At 40.6% G+C, this 11,952-nt stretch overlaps 1 protein-coding gene across 2 annotated transcripts; it reads right to left on the bottom strand.

The window, feature by feature from the left end:
- Positions 1–634: 634 nt before the first annotated feature.
- stard3 (StAR related lipid transfer domain containing 3) lies at positions 635–11,291 on the bottom strand. 2 transcript variants are annotated; one of them, XM_074697391.1, is made up of 15 exons: positions 11,209–11,291; positions 8,668–8,906; positions 8,504–8,581; positions 8,309–8,386; positions 8,167–8,220; positions 7,891–8,011; positions 7,706–7,807; positions 7,553–7,608; positions 7,382–7,474; positions 6,025–6,087; positions 5,406–5,501; positions 5,227–5,306; positions 5,045–5,149; positions 4,829–4,922; positions 635–2,333 (listed from the first exon to the last, which is right to left on the bottom strand). In XM_074697391.1, exons 2-15 carry the CDS (start codon positions 8,878–8,880, stop codon positions 2,205–2,207), a joined length of 1,362 nt encoding a protein of 453 aa, XP_074553492.1. In that variant the 5' UTR covers positions 8,881–8,906; positions 11,209–11,291; the 3' UTR covers positions 635–2,204. The 2 variants fall into 2 exon arrangements, with proteins under 2 accessions (XP_074553492.1, XP_074553493.1); XM_074697392.1 differs by having other exon boundaries at positions 636–2,333; positions 7,891–8,008.
- Between the last annotated feature and the right edge of the window lie 661 nt (positions 11,292–11,952).

The following is an 11,952-nucleotide window of genomic DNA, read 5'->3' on the forward strand; positions in this document are numbered from 1 at the left end:
AATCAAAATATTTTGTTAAACTTTTAAATTAGATAGTTTTTTTCAAAAACTTTTGATTGTTTTTAATTTTGCCAAATTTCAAAATTTTTGGAGGAATACTAAAATTTGACAGCATATTATGATCATATTGCTTAACTCATAATTTTTTGTTGTTTGCTTGTGACTTTCCACATATAAACATATATTTTAAAGCACATTGTCAGTTAAATGAATTCATCCACACAGAATTAAAATCAGTATCTTCTTCCAGATTAGCCTTTTTGTAGATGTAGTTATCTTCCCAGGGCTGTAAAACTTGAGGTTAGCCACAGGTGCATGGAAAGTTGGTGGGCTGTTGATGTTGTAGGAGGTGAAGTAGAGCGGTGGCAGGCTTTATTGACAGATGGGATGAAGATTTAGTTCAACTAAATGTTAACACAGGATTTTATTTAGTGTCAGTGTCTTTAATCATCAATACCCTCTGTAAGAAAAATAAAAATTCTTTATTTCAAAGATATTTTTTAAAGCTACAAGGAGCCACTGCAGAGGAGTCAAAGAGCCGCTGGTTCCGCCTCTTCTTTCCTGGACGTCACCAAAGGTGTGCCTCAAGGTTCAGTATTAGGCCCTTTTTTGTTCTCTGTTTATATTAACAGCTTGTGTGTCAATATGTTGAATGCCTCTGATCATTTTTATGCAGACGATAAAGTAATTTATTGTTGCTCCACTTCAATCATCCAGGCTTTTTGCTTTGCGCTCACAGAGAGTCCCTTGTTATGGTCAGCCTTGTCAAAGAGATCTCAGTGGGTTTTAACTGGTTAAATAAAAAAATGTACAAACTACATAAAGACTTCTCTGAACAAACGCTGGAGGAAAATCATGAGTTCACATAATTTATTAGACATAAGACACTGGTTAAGACTCCAAAAGTGTTGGTCAGTATTCATGTGTGATGGCTTTAAATTAAATTTCACAAACATTCATAAAAGAGACAGAGAATGAGACGTTACAAGCAGCAGTGTATCTTTGCCTAATGTGTTAAACACTGATTAAACAATATAAAACATGCAAAGCAAAAAGAGAAGGCTAACATGTAATGTTACTGCGAGGAAGGCACCAAACTTTCTGAGTGAGACCGACCCCCACCACCTGTGATGTGATAAACGACCATTTCCCACTCTCAGCGTCATGTTTTCACCCCTTCATTAGACGTGTGAACTTTCAGACACCTCATGACTCTTTGGTTCACCTCCTCAGTTTCTGAGACGTCAGCCTCTGAGAGCGTGCCGACGTGCTCCATGGGAAAGAAAGCTTTACAAGCTGGAAGCACTGCTTTAAACTGTTAAAAACATGACGATGTGTAACGTAACATCAGCCGGGCTTTGAGCTCGACAGCCAGAGACGCTGGGTCAGTAAACAGTGATTTGTTTGAAGATGAATCCGTTCTGCTGTTTTGACAAAGGGCACTTCAGGTTATTGGCACAAACAGAGCTTTAGAGAGCGAACAGTATCCTCATTATGACCACAAACCGTCTTAACATAGCGTCTTAATGCGTTTCACCCACACACACACACTCAGGGCCTCCTGCATCAAAGACTAACAGTGAGTTAACAACAGATTCTACAGCCTGTGTGCGGTGGAAGACTTCCTGTTTGGTTCAGTGGTGTCTCCCTCCAGTGGCGATTAGACGGCATGACAGCGTGGCTTCCTCCTCATTCATCACAGTGACGTACAGAGTAAAACTGGCTTGAACTCGTCTGAATGAAGCATTTTTAAAACTACAGCTGTGATATGTTGGTTTGTTTTTGAGGCATTTTTCAATAAACAAAAATTTGCAAAGAAGAAAAAAAAAATCAAACCAAAAATGGCGAAAAAATGAAAGCACAGAATAAAAAAGGCAAATGATAAATGTAGAGATATAAGGCTCAGAGAGACGGCGGCAAACGCCGTCACATGACTTCTTTATACCCAGTGAGAGTCACTCTAACTTCATGTAATGTTTTCTGTTTCAGTAATGTCCACCCTGCAACGAAACGGCCCCACAGGATCAGGAAAGAGCGCGGCGTACGGCGAGGGAGAAAACAACCACAGGTCCATTAATGCAAACATCGTCCTCCTCCTCGCCCTCGCCTGAAAAATGTCTTTGATACAGTTCACTCATCCCTGAAGCGTCGCAGGAGCCCGTTTCTGGAAGAAAATTAGCGGTCAAACTTCTCGTCCGGCTGCTTTAGACGTGGTGATGGTGGTGGGAGCGCAGAGACGGCCGCAGCTCAGCGATGCGTTGGCGTAGATGGGTCATGAATTCAAACATGGTGGCAGCCAGACTCTGGTGGATGAGGTAGCGAGGCAGGCGACCCTGACAGACAGGAAGCACAAGGGTTAATCACAAACCTCTGACAGTTTCAGGTGAGGTTATTTTTCTTAACAGTATTTTTATTAATTTTTTTAATTTTAGACAAACACACATCAATAAAAAACTAAAAAATGAAAAGTAAACTTTGGCCATAACAAATACATCCTCACAAAGACCCATTTTACTTTCAAAAACTTAATCTTACATGTCCACAAACATGTTATACATCTTAAATACGTGCATGTACTGATTTCACTCAGTTCAAAACATTACACTGCAAAAAAATGAAATCTTATCAAGTGTTTTTGCCTTAGTGTCAGTAAAAAAAAAGAGTCTTTTAAGACTCAATATGAGCCACATTCACCTGATCATTCCAGAAAAAATGTATTGTTTAAAGTGTTTAAAGACTAAAATGAGGTCTGAATTGCTCCTCAAAAGAAAAAAAATCTCCCAGTGAAACAAGAGAAAAGTTACTGGTATTAAAGCAAATTTTTCTTGTTCCATAGGAAGGTTTTTTTTTACTTGTTATGAGCAACTCAGACCTCATTTTTACCCTTAAACAACTTGAAATAAGACATTTTTCTGAACCGATAAGCTGAATGTGGCTCATATTGAAAACAATCTGACATTTTTTAGTTAAAATAAGAAAAAAACGCTTGATAACATTTCAGTTTTGCAGTGTAGTAGCTGCTAGCAAAGAGATTGTGATAGAAAGTCTTCAACTCTTGGGCAAAATAATGACTAAACATACTTAAAAAGCAAAAAAAAAAAAATGCATAAGTCAAACTTACCAAAATGAATAAAAAAGAAAATGTTTTATTTTTTATGTTCCTAGCATGTCACATTTATAGACTGTATATTTCTTAAATGATTTACAATCATGAATTTTTGTTCTTTTTTTTTTTTTTTTAAATGTAACTCCTTCATTTTAGTCTTTGTTTATAAGCTGGGTTGGAAAAAGTTGAGATGTCAGATCTCTGAATAAATCCTAAAAACTGACTCACATGTGATGTACATTTTTTGGAAAATATGGCTCTTCATGTAGACATGATGTAGACATAATAATCATTATTCAACTCTTTAACGTGGTCTGGTTTTATAAAAGCAAACTAAAAGTCGCAAAAATCTAAAATATCGAAGAATCACAATTTTTTTCTTTTTTTTTTAACCCAGGTCTAATATGAAAGTTTTGCAATATACGAAAAAAAAGATGTATCAAAGAAATCCCCAGCCATTAACCCACCCACTGGGTAAATATTATGTCATTTTAATCAGTCATCCTACAGCAGCACTAGCACTAGCTAACACAGAAAGAAATATGATAAATTATGGGATTAAACTCTCTGCTCCTAACTTCTCAACAAACATTAAGAAAGGCTTCCAGGTTTCATAAAATCTTAAGGCAAACCCTTTAAGAAAGTGTATTATCTTCTCAAGCTAAACATGTTGCATAATCTCTTTAATCCAGTGAGAATAATTAGGAGGAAGAGGCTCTTTCTACCAAAACAGTATAAGGCATCTGGACATCGAAGCACAGAAAGCTGAAGAATCACAACTTAAATTGAGTCGTCGCCCTAAAAATAGTTTAAGAATTGAATCAGGAGAAAAGCGTTATCACTCCAGCCCAACAAAAGGAGGCGCCAGAGTCTGTGCTGTAGAGAATCTGAGTGGAGCCGGTGACAGATAAAAGGTTTATTCTTTTTAAGTCTAATCTCTTCTCGTCTCTTCCTTCCCGACATATTTTACCATCTCCAAAAAAAACATGTAAGAACAGCAGCTGTCGATCATAAAACATGATGTAAAACTTGTTTTTATCCTTTAATAACTAATGTAAGAGCTGTTTTTTAGTGTCTGCCTTTTAAGTAAATTTGTAACTAGTTTTTCTGTGCGCCCTCTTCTGGCAGAAGCGCCTCTTAGCGGAGTGTGGACGGTCAAAGCAGACACCGTAGTGTCAGCAGCCGTTCCACATCATACCTATGTTTACATCATTAGAGTGAGAAAACAAAAACTTTGTTTTGCTTTAAAATTTTGATCTGCTTCAATTTCAAGAGCTACATCTTACTGGATTCATTTTGGATAAAGTCTGCGTGTTTGCTGATCTGTTATTATTGGAAAAAGCTACAAGACAAACCAGATTTTTGAATTTTTGCTGCTTTAACTAATGAAAAAGAAAATTTTTAGAAAAAAAAGAGGACTTTTACACAAGAAAGCTAAAGATTATTTTCATATCAGCACAGTGAATGGACGTGAGAAACATTTCTACCAGATGTATTTATTTTTTAAAGTTTGACCACAGCCCATCAGGAATGACTGGGGAGATGGATTTTTTGACCTATACGGCAGCCAGCCACCAGGGGGAGCAGTTTTTGTGGAGACCTCACTTCCAGCCAAGTAACGTAAAGTCCATATTTTTGAATAATGTATGAATAAGTATTGTAAAGAAAAAAATCCCCGTCATTGAAATAACTCCTAAAAAGACGCAGCATGCTTCCTCTCACCTTCAGGTCTGTGTTGAGGACCCAGATGAAGGTGCAGACCGACGGGTTACTGCTGGACTTGAGGACTACAAATCCTCCTGGACCGTTCTCTCCCCTGAATCCGCCGGGAGAGACAGAAAAGTTGAGGAAAGAAAACTAACAACTGCACTTTTGTCAAATCGATGCTGTAATTTACTGGATCAGTGACAAGCCTCCTGGCGAGAAGCACAGCCTGACCTGACGTAGCGACTGCTCGGAGGTTTGGCGTCATGATCCGTTGCCATGCCAGCAGACAAGTAGCAGTCCCGCTTGCGTTCCACCCGCCGAACATTAACAAAGTCCCTGAAGGAGGAAGAATCAATCAGACGATCAATGCGCTCAGACTAAAAGAAAGAAAGTCAGAGATAAGACTGCCGTACCGAGCAGACACCACTCCTCCTGCTGCTCCGGCCGAGACGTCGTACGACACCAGGGTGTTGTCATCGACTCTCTGAAGAATCTGAGGTGAAAGGAGGTGAAAGGAGGTGAAACTGTCAAACTTCAGCACAGAAACAAGTTTAAAATGTCAGAAACAGACAGCGAGAAAAGGAGTCGTCACCTGGCAGGCGGAAATGGTCCGGTTCCACTGGACCATCTTCTCCGGCTGCAGGATCACCTCCTGATAGACCAGCTCAGCCGAGCACTGCATGAAGGCCTGAAACACACACACACACACACACACACACACACACACACATACACACACACAGAGCTGTGAGAAAACAGCGTGAACCCAGAGTTACAGGCCAACAAAACTGTGCCAGACTTTGAGGAAGAGGATGGTGTGAACGTGGAGAGTCACATGACGTCTCTGTCAGCAGATCAGTGAAATCAAAACCAGCGCTCCTGTTTATGGTTATTGTTCTGGTGGAAAAACCCAACGGTGTTTTCTAATCTAACCAGAGGAAACTGGAGCATTGTTTAGAGAGATGTTGACATCAGCGTCACATTGAATTAAAACGGTTATTGAGGAACATTCCTGACTTGTGAAATCATCCTGACTGCGGCTCAGGAAAGTGAAACTAATGGACGGAGTGAAAACCACGAGTTTCTCTGACTGATGTGTGGTTTTTAAGCCTGTTAAATGATCAAACTACACATGCTCCTTTGATTTGTGTTGTTGGTTTATGATGTTAGTTTGTTCACACTCACAGAGCACACACAAAGAGCAGCTGTACCTTCAAAATAAAAGTCTTCCCGTGGAAAGGAATCTCCAGCGTGTAGACGGAGTCTCCCATGTCCTGACATGAAACAGAAACAGATTAATGAGACTTTCACTTTCCAATCAGAGAATCTGAAGGAGAACAAAAAGATTTTCACTCAGACCAAAGACCAGGTGTCTTTACGGGTAAAGGATCATCACCATTTTTCTTTTCCTCAAAGTTACTCCATTTCAGGAAAGAAGAACTGAACTGATCAGCAAGAAAAATGTGGTTGTGTAAGAGTTGAGTTTCAAAAAGCGTTTCCAGAAAGGATCTGATCTTACCCTGACCCCTGCTTTCCCGTATTTTTAATGTGGATATGAAGTAACAACACTGGATGTTAGTTTTTCAAACCTCTGTATGTTGGAGAAATCTCTGAACCTGCAAAGGATCTCTTAACTAGTTCATGCACTGCAAAAAACTGAAATCTATCAAGTGTTTTTGTCTTATCTTCAGAAGAAAATGTCTTTTTAGACTCAATATGAGCCACATTCACCTGACCAGTCCAGAAAAATGTCTTATTTTAAGTTATTTGAAGACAAAAATGAGGTTTGAATTGTTTGTATCAAGTAAAAAAATCTGCCAATGGAAGTCTTCTTGTTCCATCAGCAGATATTTTTTACGTATAATAAGCCATTCAGACCTCGTTTTTGTCTTTAAACAACTTGAAACAAGACATTTTTCTGCAATCATCAGGTAATTGTGAGGAATTGAGGTATCATGTATCCACTCAAACGGAAAGTTGTCAGGGTTCGATCTTTCAGCGCATGCTCAGATATGACGTAAGACGCAACTAGAGACGCTCCTCAATTTGTTTACGTTTGTTTACATTTTTTTGTGCATGCCTCATTGACTTTTCTGTTTGATTATAGCGGCGCATGTAGACCAGAGATTGGAATATTCCTTTCCATGTATACTATTGTTTCTGTAAAAGTAATTCAGAAATATTTCCATTGCCAAATCAACCAAAAATGTCATGGGCCGCCTGCAGTACGTCAACTGACCCCCCAGGGGTCACGGACCCCCTGTTGAAGACCTCTGAGCTGAGGAGCTAAGCATGTTCAAAAATACCCGTGAGAGAAAGAAGGGATTTTGTTTGTTAAGCTGCAGGGAATAGGAGTACCTAGTTTCATGGACAGGAAAGTGTACAGTCATCTAAAATAAACAGAGAAATCAGGTTTGAGCTATTTTAGGTTCAGAGCAAAAGATGAGTTTTCCTCATCTCTATTTATAGAAAAACTCTGTTAGTGAAGGACTTTAAGATCTTTACTCTGACATCCTGACAAACAGCTTTAAATAAATGACACGTATCAAAGATGGATCCCACACTCACGTTGTTTTTCTCAAACTTCCAGTTTTCCTCCTGGGTGAGGATCTGCTCCACTACAGACATGGCCTCGCGACCCTGCCGCACAAACTCCTTCTCCTGCAGATTGAAACGAGACAATCATGAGCCGCGACGAGGAGAACAGAGAGCTCAGACCTCTCAGAGTGAAGCAGATACCTGAGCAGTGACGGCTCTGCGTCCCAGCCCCTCCTCGTCCAGATCCTCCTCAGATCCTGCAGACGCAAAGTCAGGGAAACAAAACGCATCACTGCACCGTTTGAGGAACGCACACAGGAGCAAAACACGTCCTGAGGAGACGAGCGGACTCACCTGCCATGGACTCAGGAGGGGAGTAGAACTGTCCGTCTGAAACCGCTCGGGGGTAGATCATGGGAGCACGCTCGCAGGCTGCGTTCACCGCCGCTAGGTAGGCTGATGTCACAGAGGAAATAAAAGTTAAAGCAGCTTTTTGTGGAGTCGTGTTTTAACTCGTGAGGCATCTTTCTTTAACTCACCTCTCTCATCATCTGCTTCCTGAGTGAGGACCTTAAAGTCCAGGAACCAGGTCTCCAGCCAGGCCACCACGAAGGAAGTGATGGGGAGCACGTAGCCAAATGCATTCTGGGACAGGAGCTGCTAGAAATGTTTCACAGAACTTAGACAATCAAACTGAAGTGATGGCTCCCTGAGGGCCATAAACGTGTCGTAAAAACATCCAAACACGGATGTAAAAATGTTGTCTGAGCCGTAAACTCATAAAACATGGCAGTGAGAGTGTGAGGTGGACTCACATTGGACACGATGACCTTAACGACGAGGAAGACGCTGGTCACCAGGGTGGTAATCTGTGGAGGGAGAAGGGTCAAACAGGCGTCCAAATCTGCCAAACATCATTTCATCACTGACCGCTTCACAGCTCATGATGTCACTCACCGCAATCACCCACCAGTGCTTCAACCGAAAGGCAGCGTAACCCAGTTGTAAACACAGGAAGCGAAACACAGCGAGGAGCTGAGAGAAGGAGGAAGGAAGAGAAAAACACATTTTAGAAGAGAGAAGTGAGGATTACAGCTCGAGAGCCAATGAAAGCGTCTGCAGACGTCGTAAAGGTGACAGTGACACACTTACAACGATGTCAAAGAAGGAAGACCTGTAGTTATAATCCACCACCTCTTCCTTCAAGCTGTCCCAGATCGAGCTGTGAATCTGCATCAGAACACATCACATTAAAGTCACCGCTGCACAGATTAATAAACATGACTCCAAAAAGTTGTGTCTGTTTGTCGACTCACATTCAGCTCAATAATCCACAGCAGGGAGATGAAGAGGAGGTCAAACGTCACAAAGAGGCAGAAGGTGCGGCGGACGTCGGAGATGGCTCTCCGCTCTGCAGGAGGGACCAGCAGGTACGGGGACGGGAGGGACATGGACGTAGAGTAGGAAGCGTTCAAGGAGGCGATAGCGGGGAGGCTGCCCCCGAGCTCCCCGTACTCTCCACCTGGCATTCCTGCGGTGAGACAGGAAACACACCCTGCAAAGAGGAAGACAATGGGCTCTGATTTTGTAGACCAGGCGCAAGCGCGGGTGCACCTGCCCTGCACCGGCCTTCGCCGTGCAGACAAGGCGTGACCGGCACACTTTGCAAGTTTCCTGCAGTGCTAAGAGAGGCGCAGTCAAGGTGCAGAGGAGTGCAGAGCTGCGCGTCCACGCCTCCCTCCGTGCAAATGGCAGAGAGGGAGGAGAAAAGCAGTGAGTGGGCTTAACACAGCAAAGCGCTGTTTTCACCAATCAAATGAGCGCCTCTCCTCGCCTTTAAATGCCCTGCGGCCGAGGCGCAGCGTCTGATTGGTCTGACTGATCCCCAGCACCGCGGAAAGTGTGCTGGAAAGACCCTGTAGCGGAGACGGTCAGAGCCGCTGTCCCTGCAGCAGGAGAATGGACAGCGGGACACATCAGAGGACATGAAGCGCGTCACTGTGTGGACCAGCTCCCGGGACAGATTTAATCTGTTCCTTTGTCATTAATAGGAGAAAAAAATGAAGAGACAGTTACACAGCTGGCTTATCCATTCAGAATACTTTTGATCCACCTGCACTCCTGGTTTGTCATCGCCAAATAGCAGAACCTTTGGTGATATACTGTATACTCTCCCAGTGTCTCCACCTCATTCTCCTTACAATAATGTACTCCATCTTTTTAGATCACGTTGAAAATAAAGACTAAAACAGAGAAATATGGGAAATCACGGGTAAATCCTGAGTGACAAACATTTATTTTGTCTCTTTTTTCTTTGTCTTTTCTCTCCCTCTTTTCTTTGAATTGAATGAAATGAGAGAAGCCAGATATATACTCAGTATCAGATGTTAAGGCTGTTTATTGTTAAATTGTAAGATGTGCATGAAACTTCCAGCTGCCGTCAGGTTAACTTTCCATTATGACAAACAGCTTTAATCTGACATCAGATGTGACGGGACCGGTAATATAGATATAAATGTATATTCTGGTTCAGAGAGTTACATTAAATAGTGATTGCTGTGATTGTTTCACCAAATTACAGCTGCGGAGGGTGCGCTCCGCTTTGCGCCGAGGATAGACCAGGTTGGAGCTGGCGAGCTTTCAGCACACTTTTTCAGTCGCACCCATCTCTGCGCAGATGGTGTACCAAATTGTAAAATTGGCAGTGCATGGCGGTGCGCAGCACGAAATTAACACTGCGCAGGGTGCGCCAGGCTTGCACCCCCTGCGCTGTGCCACGAAATTGGAGCCCAATGAGTTTAACCTCAGTTTCTAACTTTCAATGAAGGTAGAAGAGCCACACACATGTTTTTAAATAAGTCTCTTTCTTTTTCTCACCTCAACACAGGCTGTTTATTCTGAGCTCAACAGACAAACATGAACATGATCTATTTGTTTCAATCGAGTGCTATCTTACTGCTATGTTTCTTGTATTGTGGTTTCATTTTGTAGTCTCTTGTGGTTGAGAGAAGCCATTAGTGATACTGGACATTAAAGGAAAAATGTATTTCCTTGTTCATTTAAAAAATAAAATAATAACATATAAAAAAAAAAAAAAAAAAAATTAAAAATGGTAAAAGCATGCTGAATGGTGCACAAATTGAAAATCATGGGCTCTGAAAGGCAACTATTTTAAGTATAATTAACTTTTTGAATATTTTGGAGCTGGAGCATTAATTTAAAGCTGCTTCAACTGTGACGTCACGTGATTTTTCTCTTTACGTAAGTTTGTGACCCACAAAACACTGACCATTGGACCACACTTAACCTCGAGAATCACGTTCAGTCGAAATTTTTGTTCCTTTTTAAACACATTTTACATCATATTACAACTACAACAAGTCACTTTTAACTGAACCGTTTAATTAGAGAATTCTGAACAGCTAAATCTTTAAATCCCGAGTTTATTTTTAGAAACAGCAGACCTCTCACTTCTGCTAAAAACAATCTGATTCGCTTCACTCTGAGAGCAGAGCTAACAGCTAACTACCACCTGTCAGAAGGTGATTACTCAACAGACAGAAATCTCTTAGTTTGTTAGTGAACTTGGTGTTATCTCCTCTAAACTAAACAGATACTGATTATCAATTAAAGTCTCTAACTTCACTCAAATTAAAGAAACTCTTGTTAGCTTCTCCCGGCTAACTTACCTCCATTTGAAAGCAAGTTTCAGTCAAAACCAACAAGAATATGACGTTTAAACATCATGTGTCCGTTCAACAGCGACCTGATACGACCGCTTCCAACACGGATATGTAAGACACCATAAACTGGCGTTGAACATCAACTAAAAAGCGAATTTTAAGCAATAAACTTACTTGTTTTACAGCATCATCGTCGCGGACCAAATCTTCCGGGCTGACATTCCAAAGAGTAACTATCGCACCAAGATGACTCACTCCACTACACCGAAGTCCCGTGACCACCGCACAAATCCTCATGTTTAACATTTTATTTTGAAGGTATACAAAGGAAGTTGTGCTGTCCTAATGTAGCTAAAACGTGATTGTCAATCTGGTTGATGAAAAAGGGTAATTACTGCCTCTAGCGGACACACTGATTAACTACAACACTCCGTCACATCATTGTTGATAATATACTAGAGCTTATCGGGAAAAAAGTATTTTAAAAAAGCACAATCATACGTGTAAGTAATATGACTAATGGATGAATTATAATGCTTTAGCAAGAGCTAAATAGTTCGCAGATAATTTGGACTTTTTTTATTGTGAAGTACTAAGGGTTAAAGTCTGTTACAATTTGCAGTCCTGTTGATATGTTGAATGAAAATATGATAAAAGTGTGTGACAATAGACTTCAACCATCACCCTTTCCTGGGTACATAAAAAATGTTTAATTAAATGAATAAATATAATAAATACATCAAAAATAAAATTACACAAAAACAAAATTCCCATAATAATGATAAAAAATAATAACAACAGAGTAATAATAATAATAATAATAATAATAATAATAATAATAATAATAATAATAATAATAATAATAATTTGTTTTTAGGACACGTTTTTTTAAAACATTTGAAAAATGTCATTATTATT

The sequence above is a fragment of the Halichoeres trimaculatus genome, unplaced genomic scaffold (assembly GCF_033239565.1).
Source record: "Halichoeres trimaculatus isolate MK-OKI-2021-1 unplaced genomic scaffold, fHalTri1.1 fHalTri1_scaffold_20, whole genome shotgun sequence".
NCBI lineage: Eukaryota > Metazoa > Chordata > Actinopteri > Labriformes > Labridae > Halichoeres > Halichoeres trimaculatus.